Here is a 15,911-nt window from a genome sequence, read left to right as displayed (position 1 = left end):
TTGCGTTTGTTGACTTATTAATTATCTATATTAATTAAAATAATTAATTAAGAATAGATTATTTAATAAATTGATTAATTGAATTATTATATATAGGTGTTATATGAAAATATGGAGTTTTAATATATTTATTTTTTTTTGAAAAATTTGAGTATTCTTTTTTTGAAGAAATTATCTTCTGAAGGATATTTTTTACCTTCATATTTTTCGCACGCGCTTTTTACCTTATGTTTCCATCTTTCAAAAACAAAATTTATAAAATAATTAAAATCATGAGAAGTATTATTAAACCATTTCTGAATAAAAACTTCTTTTTCAACAATAGATACATGTGGTTCATTTAATTTATCATTAATATATTTATATACATGTTCTAAATAAAGTGCCCATTTACTTTCCCACATAAAATCTCTCCATTTATGATTCATATGATGAGTTTTAATCAAATATTTAACTTCCATTTGTTCTAATAATTCTTTCCATATTTCTGTTACTCTTTCAGTTAAATCATAAAGTTTTTTAATTTCTTTTCCACGTTTAGAATATGGTATTTTTTTTTCAAAAGGTAAACCTAATTTCTCATAACTACTTTGGTTTAATGTTATTTCGAAATCTTGTTTCCATATAACATCTTCTCTTTCAACAATTATTCTTTGACACATATATTTTTTTTCTCTTGTAATACTTTTTGGACTTTTATTCACATAAAAGCTGCAAAAGAACATGTAACATAATACTATGTATATTATAATTATTATGGTATATATATTCTTTTTATGAATAAATAAAATTAACTACATGTTCAAATAATATATATATATATATATATATATATATATATATGTATGTATGTATGTATGTATGTATATATGTATAAATATTTCATGATAAATTAATATACATCATGTAATCATTTTTTATTTATTCAGTTTACTCATCATTGTAGGAATAACCATTTCTCCTTACTAAAATTAATAAAAGTATTGAATATATATAATTTTTAAATATTTTTTTTCTTTTATCTATATCATCTAGGTTCCATGTTTGAATATATAAAAATGTTGTAAAAAAAAAAAAGAAATTACACAATTGTTTTTTACATTTTTTTTTTCTATCTATATCATTATGAAAACCCATATTTAATGAAATATACATTTTTTCTTTTTTAAAAAAATCTTAAAAGGTTTTTAGATATACATATATTATATATATGTATATTTATGTGGTTCTTCCAATACACACAACGTACATTTAATGAATACTTATCATATGACATTATATTTATTCTTTTATTATTATTTTTTTAATTCCACTATTAAAAAGAAAAGTTAACTTTTATAAAATAAATCAGCCATTATGTTATTTTAACAATAAAAAAAAAAAAAAAAAAAAAAAGGGGGGGGGGGGAAAACATGATATGTATTATACGTATAGATGGTTCTAATTATGTTATTATATGGATTCTAATTATTCCTATATATATTTGTATATAAATTAAATATTTAATTAAATTATTTATATAATTTATTATAAATTTTTTTTTTTTTTTTTTTTTTTTTTTTTTATTAGAACTAATTTAAGAAATTATTAATTTTAGAATTATTTAAATTTAAACGTTACTATAAGAACACATAATTTTTTTACTTTATATATATATATATATATATATATATATAATGAACACTTCTTGTAAAATGATTACAGGAATGTTTAAACATTTATTTTTGATTATATTTTTTAAGTATAAATGTAAAGTAGGAAGAAAAAAATAATGTATATATATATATATATATATATATACTAATTTATATATTTTATTTTTGTAGAAATTAATTTATGTGTTGAGCAATATTTGAATTCTATCATTTATTTTTTATTTTTTTTTTTTTACATATTATTATTTTTTTATATATAGTAAATTAAAATATATATATAAATAATAATGATATAAAAATTTCATTAATATATTGATATAAGAAAAAAATATATATAACTATTACTATAACTATAAATGATAATATATATATATATATATATATATATATTATTTTATATACATAGAATAATATTAAATAATATATTAAAGTTGTTTTATGTTTAATATTTTTATAGTAAAAGGTACTGATTAAATTATTTTCTCCTTATTTTTAATGGAATGGTAAAACACCATTTTATTATTTAATCCTGAAAATAGCTTAATAATAAGGTTCCTAATAATATTATGTATAGAATAGTAATATAATAATAATAATAATGATCATAAATAGAATTACTGGATATATGAATATATATCATGTGGTACATTAAAAAAAAAAAGAGAAAAACAGACAAAATATAATTAGGAAGAATGGATCCCTGAATATAATTTCAATAGTGTTCACTATAAAAGTTACATTTTTTCAATGTTTATTTTATTATTAAAAAAGAAAAATATAATAATTTCTTAATTAAAATGTATACATATATAATATATATATATATATATATATATTATTTTAATTAAATGAATATTTTGTTTACCTCATAAAATTTTAAATGTTTCTCTGTTTTTTATAAATAGAATTGTATTTACGACTGAACCAATTAATAGATCAACATTTTATTATTTTTTCTTGTTATAATTTTTTTTTTTTTTTTAATAATTATAATATGGTCTTTATTTACTTAATATGTATTATATAAAAAATTTTATATTTACTATTTATATTACTGCTGGTATTATTTTTTTCTAATGTGGTACAATTTTTAAAAATAAAAAAAAGCACAATTCTCTATTAATAAAATACATATTTTTTGAAAAAATATTATATGATTGGTTGTACTCCAAACAACAGAAAAGAAAGAAAGAAATTATTATATATATATATATATATATATTTTTTTTTATTTCTTGTTTATATTTGTTTCTTTGTACCCCTTTTTTTTATTATTTTATATATATTTTTTTTTTTTTCTTTAATTTGGTTTTAATATTTTGATTATTATTATATTTTTTATCATAATGAAAAAAAAAAAAAATTGTATTCAGAATATCAAGTTATTTTTATTCTTAATATTATTTATATTATATTAATATTATATATCATAATTTTATATTTGCATATATATAAAATTATACAATTTTAATTTTTTAATTTTTTAAATCGTTATGGGACTTTGAAAATATATTATATAAATTGTTATTTTTCTAATATACAATATATTTTTTTTAAATTTATAAAGAAAAGAAAATATGCATGTAGGGTAGGTTAATTTACTTAATTTTTGATGTATTGTATTTTTTTTTTTTTTTTAATAATTATTTCTTTATTTTTGATACATTTAAAAAAGATATATATTAATATTATTATTTATATTGTTTTTTTCTATATAAATTTTGTTTTTTCTATCCATTTTTAACATAATATATTTTTTCTTTTTTTTCATTTATTTATTTATGGAAAAATATATAATTAAATAAAAAAAAAAAGAGAATACAGAAAAAAAAAAAAAAAATTGTATATTTATATATTATTCTATACATATTTTATATATATATAATACTATATAATATATATTAAAATAAAATTATTTTAGAAAAAAGGAATAATTTCTTTTTTTGTCCTTAATCCTAATTCTAAAAAAAAAAAAAAAATAGGGAATACTCAACAGAATACATATTATTTAATATATATATATTTACCTTACTATTATATATATTTATCATGAAAAAAAAAAAAAAATTACTATTTCCTTATTTATTTATTTGATATAATAAATAAAATATAAATAAATATATATTATATATATATTTATTTTATATGTCAATTGAAAATTAGAAAAATATTTAATTCAATTTAATTTTATTTATTTTTTATTTTTGTTTTATTTATCTATTCATACTAAATAATTTTTAATGGTATAAAATTTTATATACAAATATTATATTATATATAAATATTATAAAAAAGACTTATTTTATTTTATATGATTTTTTTTTTTAATTAAATTCCTTTGTTTTGTTTATAATTATTTATTACGAAAAAAAATATATATATCAAATATAATTTATTTATAAATATTATGATGAAATACATTAAAAAAAGAAAAATATATATAAATTTTGTAATTTGAAAAATGATAGAGATATAAGTTTTATATTTTATAATAAATTAAATATAAAATGACATGTTTTTTATATTATACATTTATGTATATATATATTTTGTATTTTTCCGTATTGTAGAATAAGATATAAATATGTATTTTTTATATTTATCATATATATATATATTTAAAAGATTAATTTGAATTTATTGTAAGTATAAGTATATCTTATATAATAAGACTAAATATATAATTTTGTTTAACCGAATAATATATATATATATATATATATATATATATTTAACATTTTTGATTTAACTATTTATATTAATATTACTTTGTTTTGTTTTAGTTTTTATTAATATTTATTTTTTTTTATTCTATAATTTTTATTTTTCCCATTAAGAATTTGTTATTAAGTATATCATTAGATATAACATATATATATATTGTTAATTTTTTTGTAATATTATTATATTTATATGTATTTTTTAATTGAAATATTAAACTAGAAGATGCTCAATAAAGATAATAGGAAAATTTACAACGCACATATGAGTAGATATGTAGGATATAGGAAAAGAGAAATAAATGATAATTTTTTTAGCAAATCATATAATCTATTTTTTTCAAATAAGAAATATGAATATTCCAAAGATGAAGAAGAAAAAAATATATATCCTTTATCATTAAAACTTTTTATGTTAACAATTTTTATATGTATATTGCAATTTTCTAATAATAATGTAAGACATTTGTATAAAAAAAAAAAAATAATAAATAAATAAAGGGACTTATCTTATTAATTATTATAAATATATACATTTTAACATATATTTATAAGAATTATATGTTTAGACAATGTATCTGTTTATATATTTATCTGTTTGAATATTTATATTATTAAATATGTATACGTTTATACATTTATATGTTTGTTTTTTAATTTTTTTTTTTTTTTTTTTTTATTTTAAATTTTAGGGTTATATCGGAAAGCATATTAATAAAAATTTTGGAAATGATAATGAGCATTATTTTAATATAAGATATAATAGATCGTTAGCAGAAATGAAAAAAAGAATAAGTGCTATAAGAGATATGATAAATAATGATTCCTTAGGTACGGTTTTTAAAAATGAATTACCTTTACCTGCAAATATAACTAAAGGAGATTCTGAAAAAGGTGATGGTGATTCACTGAATGGTTCAGAAAATGATGTAAATTCTTCAAATGAAGATAATAATACGAAAAGTGATAGAAACGATAAACGAAAATCGAAAGGAATTCATAAAGTTAAAAAATTATTGGGATTATCAAAAATTTGTGGGGATAAATCAGGTAAATTGAATTTACAATTACAAAAAGCTTTTGATATATTAGAAATAATTATTGAACAATCTTCAAGAGCATTACCTTTTATTTTACCTTTCATTCCTCCAATTATGGTTTATAAATATGGATATGCAAAAACGTATGTAATGTTATATACATTTAATTTGATTCACGCTATGTTTAAATGGGCTATTTTATTGAGAAATATGTTAATGAAAAATAAACAACGAAGAAATGAAGCACTTAAGGAACAAGATAACATTTTAAATATACAAATCCCATAAGTGTTTTTTCTTTTTAACACATATATATGTATATGTATAGATTTGTACTATTTGTTTATAAATATTTTAATATTTTATATCTATTTTCTAGCCTTTCCTTTTTTGTTTAATTAATTAAAAATTCTACACATTTAATAAAATAAAATTATTCATAATTAAATTTTATTTGTTTAAAAAGTTTTATGTACGTATAATATATATATATATATATATATATATTATATATGTATTTATTTAATTTTTTTTATATTTTTTTAACATGTTTCATTTTTCATATGTATATAATATATATATATATATATATAATATTTTCATTTTATATTTTTTTTTTTTTTTTTTTTGAAAAACTAGTTTTTCTTTTTTATATTTATTATTAATTATTTTATATTTAAGTTTGTTTTTGTTTTTTTATTTTTCTATTACATACTTTTTTAACTCTTATTTTCACATGTTTTTTATTTTAGTAAATAAAACTTTATATGACTCATTTTAAATTATCTAAAAAGAAAATTATAATATAAATAAATTCAAAAATAAATGATTATATATATATATATATATATATATATATATATATATATATATATATTATGAATGCATAAATTCTAAAATGGACACAATTTTATAAATTTAATTTTATTAAACATTTGTTGAAAAAAAAATAACTGTTAAAAAATAAAACCATATATTTATATATATATATATACATACATATATATTGTCATATGCATGTAACTATTATGTGGTCTTAAAAATATGTTTTAAAATATAATGAGATAACAATTTAAAAAGTATAGTTTATATTAATATATGAGCATTCATCTGAAATAAAAAGAAAAAAAAGAAAAATATGTTTAATTATAAGATATAATTTTTGTCAAATGTAAATTATAAAACTCTCTTAATATATAAAATAAGTATGATCCTATATGTGGAACCATTTATGATATTATAAAACATTATTTAAATATATATATTTATGTAAGTAATATAATAACTTTTATAAAAAAATATATATTATATAATATATTTTCTATTCTATTTAATTAATAATATAACTATGAATGAGTTAAAGAAATGATAAAAAAAAAAAAAAAAAAAAAAAAAAAAAAAACTTTTTGTTCTTAATTGTGGGTTCTCATATGTCAGAAGTATAATTATAAAATGGTTTCATTATATTTTAAAATATTAATTTTATTTTAAGTTTGTTTTTAATATAATTTTTTGTCATATTATAAAATTCAGGAGGCTAGATAATTAATTTATAAAATTAAAAAAAATATATTTATAATTATCAATAGGTATTTATATTTTTATAAAATTTATTTTATTTGGTTGTATAAAAATAAATAAATAAATAAATATATATATATATATATATATTAAAAAAAAAATTAATTTTTCAATGTAGAACATTAATCGTGTAATGTAATTTTTTATTTTTTAAATATAATTTCTTATGTAAAAAAAAAAAAAAAAAAAAAAAAAGGACAGAAAAAAATAACAAAAAGGAATAAAAAAATGAACATTTTAAAATAAATATAAGATTACATATAGGATATATATATATATATATATATATATATATATATATATATTTATTTATATATTCATTTCATGTTCTTATTATCTAAATATATAATTTTTATAGCAATTGAAGGTAGTTATGTGGCTATACAAAAAGGGACAGAGTGTTAATGACACAAGAAATTATGATGTTACATGTAAAGATGTTTGCATGTTATTTTTAAGTAATAGAAAAGGGGAAATTAAATGTAGAACATTTTTGGGTTATATCGTTTTAAGTAAATTTATGAAATTATCGGTTGCTTTTCTTTTACTTATATTAATTCAGGTATGTTAAAAGAAAAAAAAGAAAAAGACAATAAAGAATATATATAAATAAATAAATACATACATATATATATATATATATATATATATATATATATATATATATGTACATATGTGCATTAATTTATACCTATTAATTATATTTTTATGATATTTATAGAATTTACTAGTAAGCAATGTTTCTTTAATTTCTGAATCACATTTATATAAACGAAATTCAAGAAATTTTGCTGAGGGATATGAGAAGGAATCTGAATCAGGAAAAGATATATTTAGTTCGAATAAAAATGAAGAACATAATATGAGCCAAGAATCAGATAATAAAAAATGTGATAAGTGTGATGATATAAATCAACCAGAACCTGTAGATAAAAATGACAATACATCAACTGATCAAGAAAATTCCAATGATTCTGATTGTGAACCCTTACCATTCGGATTGAAAACTTCAGAATTAAATAGAAAAGTTACAGAAGATGAATTAGAAAGAATGGTAATAGAATTACCAGAAATGTTAGAGAAGAAAGAAATGTATTTAATATGGCATTATACTCATTCTCTTTTGAGAGATAAATTTAATAAAATGAAAAATTCTTTATGGAATGTATGTGCGAAATTAGCTCATGAATATAATTTACCATTTAAGGTTAAAATGAAGAAATGGTGGAGTTGTTGTGGTCATGTTACAGATGAATTATTAATAAAGGAGCATGAAGATTATAATTTAATATATAATTATATATATAGTGAATCATCTAGTCGTGAACAATTTGTTATACTTCTTAATATGATAAAGCATTCATGGACAAAATTTACTGTGGATACGTTTATTAAATGTAGGATATCTTTAGAAAATAGCATGAGCAATGTTACAAAATAAATATATAAACACTTATTTATATATTTAATTTAATTAAATATGTTCAATGTTAAAATTTACAAAAATAAAAAAAATAATAATTTGTAAATTCTCCATTTTTATTGTTTTCTAAAATGTTTTTTTTTTTTTAAATTAGTTTAAGTAGAAAAATTATATACATAAATTTATTACTAAATATATATATATATATATATATATATATGTGAATATGATAATTTTGTTGCCTTATTATTCATCTTTAGTTCAATTTGTGCAAAAATGTAGAGATTATTTTAATATATTTTGTACAATTAGAAATTTGTATATTCGTTTTATTATTATTATATATGAAGTTTATATAAAAATGTTTGTAATATATATATATATATATATATATATATATATATATAGACAGATAGAATGTTCCTATTAGTGAAATTTCATTATGTATTTAAAATTTTTTTTTAAATGTTTTTTCGAAATGGTAAGCTTCATATATGAATTAAGGTTATAGAGTGTATTATAATTTTTTCATTAATATATATATATATATATATATATATATATATATATATATATTATTTATAATACTTTGTACATAAGAATAATAAAACTATATTTAAATAATTTTTTTTTTTCTTTCAAAGAATATAAAGAAACACTTAATTTTTTTAATTAAAATTTCGACATATATATATATATATATATATATTACATTTTTTCTAATAACAATTGTACATATAATTCATATTATTTTGTATATTGAATATACTGTATTTGTTTATTCCAAAATAAATAGTAATGACTTTAAAAAGGCATTTGATACCTAATTTTTAAAATGCTTAATGAATAAAATATATGTAATTCATTATTAATTATAAACTTTGAAAATATTGATATATATATATATATATATATATTATGTTTTTATTAAAAAGAAGAATAAATTGAATTTACACAGTTATACAAATTTATACTTTTTAATTAAATTTTTTTTTTTTTTTTTTTTTTTAAATATTGGTATTAAAAATGAAATATATATATATATATATATATATATATATTTTATTTTATCTTTTTTATGTTTATATTTTTCTTTTTTTTATTTTATTTTTCTTATTTGTATTTATTTCTTTTTTTCTTTTTTTCTTTTTTATTAGAAATGTTTACCATATATATATGATATATATTTTTGAATGTAAATGTGTGTATAAAAAAAAAAAAAAAAAAAAAAAAAATTTTAAGTGTATTAAATTGGAATACCGAAATTTTATATGAAAAAAGGGGGAAACTACATAGAATAAAATTTAAGGAACTTTAATATTATAATATAAAGATAATTATAAAAATTAGATAGTAAACATATTTTATAAATAATAAAAAAGTATATATTATATTTTATTCATATATTAAATAAATATATAATACACATTATATATATATATATATATATATATATATATATATATATATATAATTATATTTTAATTTGCATTAAATTAAGTAATATATTATTTTATACAAACTATATAAGAAATATATATACATACAAAATATATAAAAGTTAATAATTTATATAAAATTAGAATCAATTTTTCTTTAATTATATTCTATAAAAAATAAGTAAAACTATATAACTACTAGAGTTAAAATAAAATAATATATTAATAAATATATATATATTTTTTATATATATATAAGTAAAATTACTAATTGTATCATTTTTTTTTAAATAGGATATGATAATTTTTTATTATAAAAATATATATTTTTTTAATATTTTAAAATTAATATATAAATAAACTGTTACATAATAAATTTATGTATTTTATTATTGCTTTAAAATTAAATGACTCCTACTATTTTTAGTATTTAAAAAAAAAAGAAATAATACGAAATAAATAAATATATATATATATATACATATTAACCCTTCTAATATAAAGAGGAGAAAAAAAAAAGAAAAAAATTAATACTTAAAAAAAATTATATATGTTATTTAGTTGTATTTAAATATAATATTTTAATTTTATGTATTATTTATTTATTTTTTTTTTTTTTAAATATAATTGTTTTACTATAGGAACTTATTTATAATGTATAATTTTTTTTTCTTCTTTTTTTTTTTTTTTTTTTTTTGAAGAATACATGCATATTTTTTATATTCTTTATATATATTAATTCTCCGTTTGTATCTTTCTTGTTATTTTTTTTCTTTTACCTTTTTGCCTTAACGTGTTTATGAATAATCCGTTAAAATAATATATTTTTTTTGTTTTAGTGTACATAAATCTGCATGTAGTGTAGTAATATTTTACATTAACTTTATTCTTCATACTAGAGTAAATATATATCATAGTATATACTATAGGGAAAATATAATAAATGAAAAAATAACGACAAAATAATACTACTAAATAATTAAAAAAATAATAATATTTTTATATTATTTCCATGAAATAATAATTATTTCTGTTTATTCTAATAATTTAAAACAAGAATATATATAACATTACATCAAATAAATATATATTTATATATATTTGTTTTATTTTCCTAAAATTTGTTATGAATTATGTAATTTATAAATAAATATTATTAGGATAATATGAAAATTTTGTTTATTTGATTTTCTAATTATTTTATTATTATTTTATTATTTTTTTTTTTATTTACCTTCATTTCCTATTTTTATATTAATAATATATATGTTTTTTTTTAATTTTTTATAGAAAATTTCCTTTTTTTTATAATATTTTAATATAAACATATATATATATTTATACATAATGGAATAATTTATTTTATATATATATATATAAAATATAATAATTCTTTTTTTTTTTATTTTATATTTTATATATAAAAAAAATATTTTATATGATATTTTTTGTTGAAGAAAAAAAAAGATTAAAAAAGGAATAGAAAAATATATCAAGAGCATAAATTAGAATTCATTTAAGAATTATTTATAAATTATTTCTTTTTTTAATTTATATTATTATTTTAATACATTTTTTTTATAATATATATATTATATATATACATATTTTTTTTTTTATTATAATATATATAATCTATATCTATATACTATATAATATATATTTATTATTATATGTATATATATATGTCCATTAACACATTTTTTTTTATATTTGATTAATTATTATATTGATTTTTTTTTTTTTTTTTTTTTTTTTTTAAATATATAAGATATATATTTTTCACACCTATAGAATAATATAGTTATTTTTTAACGGAAGAAAAAGTAATATAAAGGAAACTACATATATATTATATATATTTAAAAAAAAAAAAAAAAAGTATATATAAATTTTACAAAATTTGTATATTCATATATAAAATTATAAGAAAATGAAAAGTTTTAAGAAAAAAAATAATTTGAGGAGAAAGAGGGTTTTCCCAGTTTTTACTAAAATTCTTTTAGTCTCTTTTTTAGTATGGGTTTTTAAGTGCTCTAATAATGTAAGTTCATGAAAAATAATATATATATATATATATATATATATATATATATAATTATGTGTATTTTTATGACTTTTAAATGTCTATATATTCTATATATATATTTTTTTTTTCTTAATAGTTTATATAAAATATTTTATTTGAACAATATTTTGTTAATACATATTTATTTCATTTATATATATATGTGATGTTTAAAAAATATGAAATACATATTTATATATTATTATTTTCTTACCTTTCTTTTTCTTTTTCTTTTTCTGTTAATATAGTGCAATAATAGAAACGGATCAGATGACTCTTTCGATATAAGAAATAAGAGAACTTTAGCACAGAGACAACATGAACACCATCACCATCATCATCATCAACATCAACACCAACACCAAGCTCCACATCAACCACACCACCATCACCATCATGGAGCAGTAAGTCACCAACCACCACATGTTCATCAACAACATCAACAAAATCAACAAGTATATGGTCAAGACCAAGCCCACCATCACCACCACCACCATCATCATCAATTACAACCTCAACAATACCAAGGACCAATTCAAAATCCTCCTAGTAATGAACCAGTAGTAAGAACACAAGTATTCAGGGAAGCAAGACCAGGTGGTGGTTTTAAAACATATGAAGAAAAATACGAATCAAAACACTATAAATTAAAAGAAAATGTTGTCGATGGTAAAAAAGATTGTGATGAAAAATACGAAGCTGCCAATTATGCTTTCACTGAAGAATGCCCATACACAGTAAATGATTATAGCCAAGAGAATGGTCCAAATATATTTGCTTTAAGAAGAAGATTCCCTCTTGGAATTAAAGATGAAGAAGAAGAGGGTAAAACACCATTAGCATTAAAAGATAAATTACCAGGTGGTTTAAGTGAATACGAAAACCAAGTAGAGGGAATATGTAATAATGACTCATGTACCTCGTGTGGACCTACAGCTATAGATTATGCACCAGCATCTTCACCAAATACTTCTTATGTATCAAGTAGCTATCCTTATGGAGGAGATGTATCTGGTGTAAATCAAGGAGTACCACAACCCCAAAGTGGATTACAACATACTCCATCACATATTCCAGGAACTCCATACACTAGTTCTCACAATAAATTAAGAGGACACGATAATAAAGGAAGTTCATCATCTTATGGGTACCAATCTCCATATAATACAGGATTAAATGTTGCTGATGGAAGTAGTAATATGCAAACTTATGTTTCTCCCAATAACTCAGGCTATTCATCTCCATACCAAGTTCCACAGGGTTCAGGATACGGTTCAAGATATAGTTCATACGGTTCCGTAAATAAATATGGAAAAAGCGGTGATCACAGATACGATTCCCTAAAAAATAATGAATTTAATTACGATGAAGAAAAAGGAGAAAAAAAGAAAAAATCAAAAAAAAATAAAAACAAAGATGGAGAAAAGAAAAAGTCAAAGAAAAACAAAGACAAAGATGGAGAAAAGAAAAAATCAAAAAAAAACAAAGACAGTGACACAGAAAGCATAAAATCAAAAAAATACAAAGACAGTGACACAGAAAGCATAAAATCAAAAAAAAGTAATGCAGAAAAGGAAGAAAATAAGTATGAAAAAATAACCGATAATTCCTATTCAGGTTTATCAAGTACTAATGAAAAAAAAGGTAATGAATCAAAAAGCACCCTTGGAGAATATAAGAAGCCAGATTTTAGTTCATCTCAAAATAAATTAACAAATGTTACAACACCAGGATTAAACGATACACATAAGGGAGCAAGTACTACTGCAGGAACAACTACAGGAACAACTAAAGGACCAAGTACTACTGCAGGAGTAACTAGAGGACCAAGTACTACTGCAGGAGTAACTAAAGGACCAAGTACTACTGCAGGAGCAACTAAAGGATCAAGTGCTAATGCAGGAGCAACTAAAGGATCAAGTGCTAATGCAGGAGCAACTAAAGGAGCAAGTACTACTGTAGGAGCAACTACAGGAACAACTAAAGGAGCAAGTGCTAATGCAGGAGCAACTAAAGGAGCAAGTACTACGGAAGAAAAAGCTAAAGAAGGAAGTACTACTGAAGAAAAAGCTAAAGAAGGAAGTACTACTGAAGAAAAAGCTAAAGAAGGAAGTGGTGCTGAAGGAACAACTAAAGGAGGAAGTACTACTGAAGGAAAAACTAAAGACGGAAATGCTGCTGAAGGAAAACCTGCAACAGGAGGAGCTAATACAGTACAATATAAAGATGGAAATACCCCCAAAACTCCTGCAAATAATTCTGAAAAAGTAATATCAAGAGGAGAAGCACAATTACAAGCAGCAGGAAAGAAAAAGAAGAAAAAAGGATGCTGTGGTTAAATAATATCTGCAGATGATTCATAAAATATAATTATTTTTTGAATTAGAAAGATAGTCCAATAAATACATTTTATTTTAAATATACTTTGAATGTATAGATAATATATATTATGAATAGAAAAAATCAGATAAAATGTTAATATAAATGAAAATTATATTAAAAAGATACAGAGTAAAATTATGTTAATGAAACATAAGAACGTTATTATAATCATTTTAACATATATAATTGTTTTTTAATAAGATGTATTTAAGCATAAATATAAGGAAAACACGTGGGCACATATATATATTATATGGATAATTATAAATAAAATTAGGATTTTATAGATAATTAAATTTAATTTGACGTTTATACAGAAAAGAGTCATTCTGAAATATATTTCTTTTTTTTTTTTAAAACATGAATAATAGAGAAAAATATACTTGTTAATTTTTTTAATTAAATTATCATATGCTATAAGAAATAATTATTTTAATTAACACACATAAGAAATTATAGAAAAAAAAAAAAAAAAAAGAAAAAAAGAAAAAAAGGAATGCATTTTCAGTATATAATAAAAGACTATATATATATTTATATTTTCTATATGTATATATATGTATATTTTTTTTTTTTTTTTTTTATGTTTCTTAGAATTTTGGTAACCTTTTTTTTTTTTTTTTTTTCTCAAAATATTTTATATTTTGATTGCATAGCTTTATAATTTTTTTATAATATAAATATAAATATATATATATATATATATATATATATATATGTAAATTATTTATATCTATTATTTTTTTCTATTTATCTATAATTTTAAATTAGAACTGTTTATACATAAACTATATATATTTTTTCTTCTGAGTGTTTTTGTTTGAACGTTTTATTATAAAACCAATTTTTTTTTTTTTTTTTTCAGATTTAATATATATATTCATTTATATATATATATATATATATATATGTGTATATGTGTATTTTAATAATATTGTAAAAAGAACTTTTAATGCGTTTTATAATATATTTTTATTTTCAATTTTATAAACATTTTTGTGATAATTATTATTAAGAATAATACAATATATAATCAAGGAATTTTTTTTTTCTTTTTCATAAATATTATGAATTAAGAAAAAATCCGTTTATAATATATAGAAATGGTTATATAAAAATGGTATTTCTTTTTAGTACAATTAAAAAAAATTAATTGTATTTATATGATATTATTGTTTTTTATGGTTAAATATTTTTATAAGAAAAAATGTGTAAAATATAAAAAAATCTAAGTATATAATAAATAAATATATCTTCATCTATCTGTCTATATATATGTATAATAAGACATTGTTTATAGTTGTTTAAATGTATATGCATTCGATAAGAATTATTATTTTCATTATATTTATTTGAAATGTATTTACAAATAACTTTTTTTAAATTTATTTTAAAGCAAACTATTTTATTATGAGCATATGGAAGTAATATATATATATATATATATATATATATATATATTTTTATTAAAAAACTGTTGTGTATAAGAGTTTATAAAATACATTACTACAAGAATACCATGATTATATATATTACATGAGTTTTATAATAATATTAAATATTTTATTATTATAATATATATATCATATTATTCTTTAAGACC

The 15,911-nt window shown here is 17.3% G+C and overlaps 4 protein-coding genes across 4 annotated transcripts; 3 read left to right on the top strand and 1 right to left on the bottom strand.

Annotated features, from left to right (window-relative positions):
• Positions 1-128: 128 nt before the first annotated feature.
• PADL01_0201100 (Plasmodium exported protein (hyp11), unknown function) lies at positions 129-1,155 on the bottom strand (the record flags this gene model as incomplete). The annotated part of the gene is made up of 2 exons (XM_028681015.1): positions 129-711; positions 935-1,155. 2 exons carry the CDS (start codon positions 1,153-1,155, stop codon positions 129-131), a joined length of 804 nt encoding a protein of 267 aa, XP_028536256.1.
• Positions 1,156-4,601: 3,446 nt separating this feature from the next.
• On the top strand, positions 4,602-5,703 carry PADL01_0201000 (EMP1-trafficking protein; the record flags this gene model as incomplete). The annotated part of the gene is made up of 2 exons (XM_028681004.1): positions 4,602-4,832; positions 5,068-5,703. 2 exons carry the CDS (start codon positions 4,602-4,604, stop codon positions 5,701-5,703), a joined length of 867 nt encoding a protein of 288 aa, XP_028536255.1.
• A 1,666-nt stretch (positions 5,704-7,369) lies between these two features.
• PADL01_0200900 (Plasmodium exported protein (PHISTc), unknown function) lies at positions 7,370-8,437 on the top strand (the record flags this gene model as incomplete). The annotated part of the gene is made up of 2 exons (XM_028680992.1): positions 7,370-7,558; positions 7,718-8,437. 2 exons carry the CDS (start codon positions 7,370-7,372, stop codon positions 8,435-8,437), a joined length of 909 nt encoding a protein of 302 aa, XP_028536254.1.
• Positions 8,438-11,791: 3,354 nt separating this feature from the next.
• On the top strand, positions 11,792-14,265 carry PADL01_0200800 (knob-associated histidine-rich protein; the record flags this gene model as incomplete). The annotated part of the gene is made up of 2 exons (XM_028680981.1): positions 11,792-11,902; positions 12,175-14,265. The coding sequence occupies 2 exons, from the start codon at positions 11,792-11,794 to the stop codon at positions 14,263-14,265; spliced, it is 2,202 nt and encodes a 733-aa protein (XP_028536253.1).
• Positions 14,266-15,911: the final 1,646 nt, after the last annotated feature.

The sequence above is a fragment of the Plasmodium sp. gorilla clade G2 genome (assembly GCF_900097015.1).
Source record: "Plasmodium sp. gorilla clade G2 genome assembly, chromosome: 2".
Classification (NCBI taxonomy): Eukaryota; Apicomplexa; class Aconoidasida; order Haemosporida; family Plasmodiidae; genus Plasmodium; species Plasmodium adleri (nom. inval.).
This window is presented reverse-complemented; position numbering and strand designations above follow the sequence as displayed.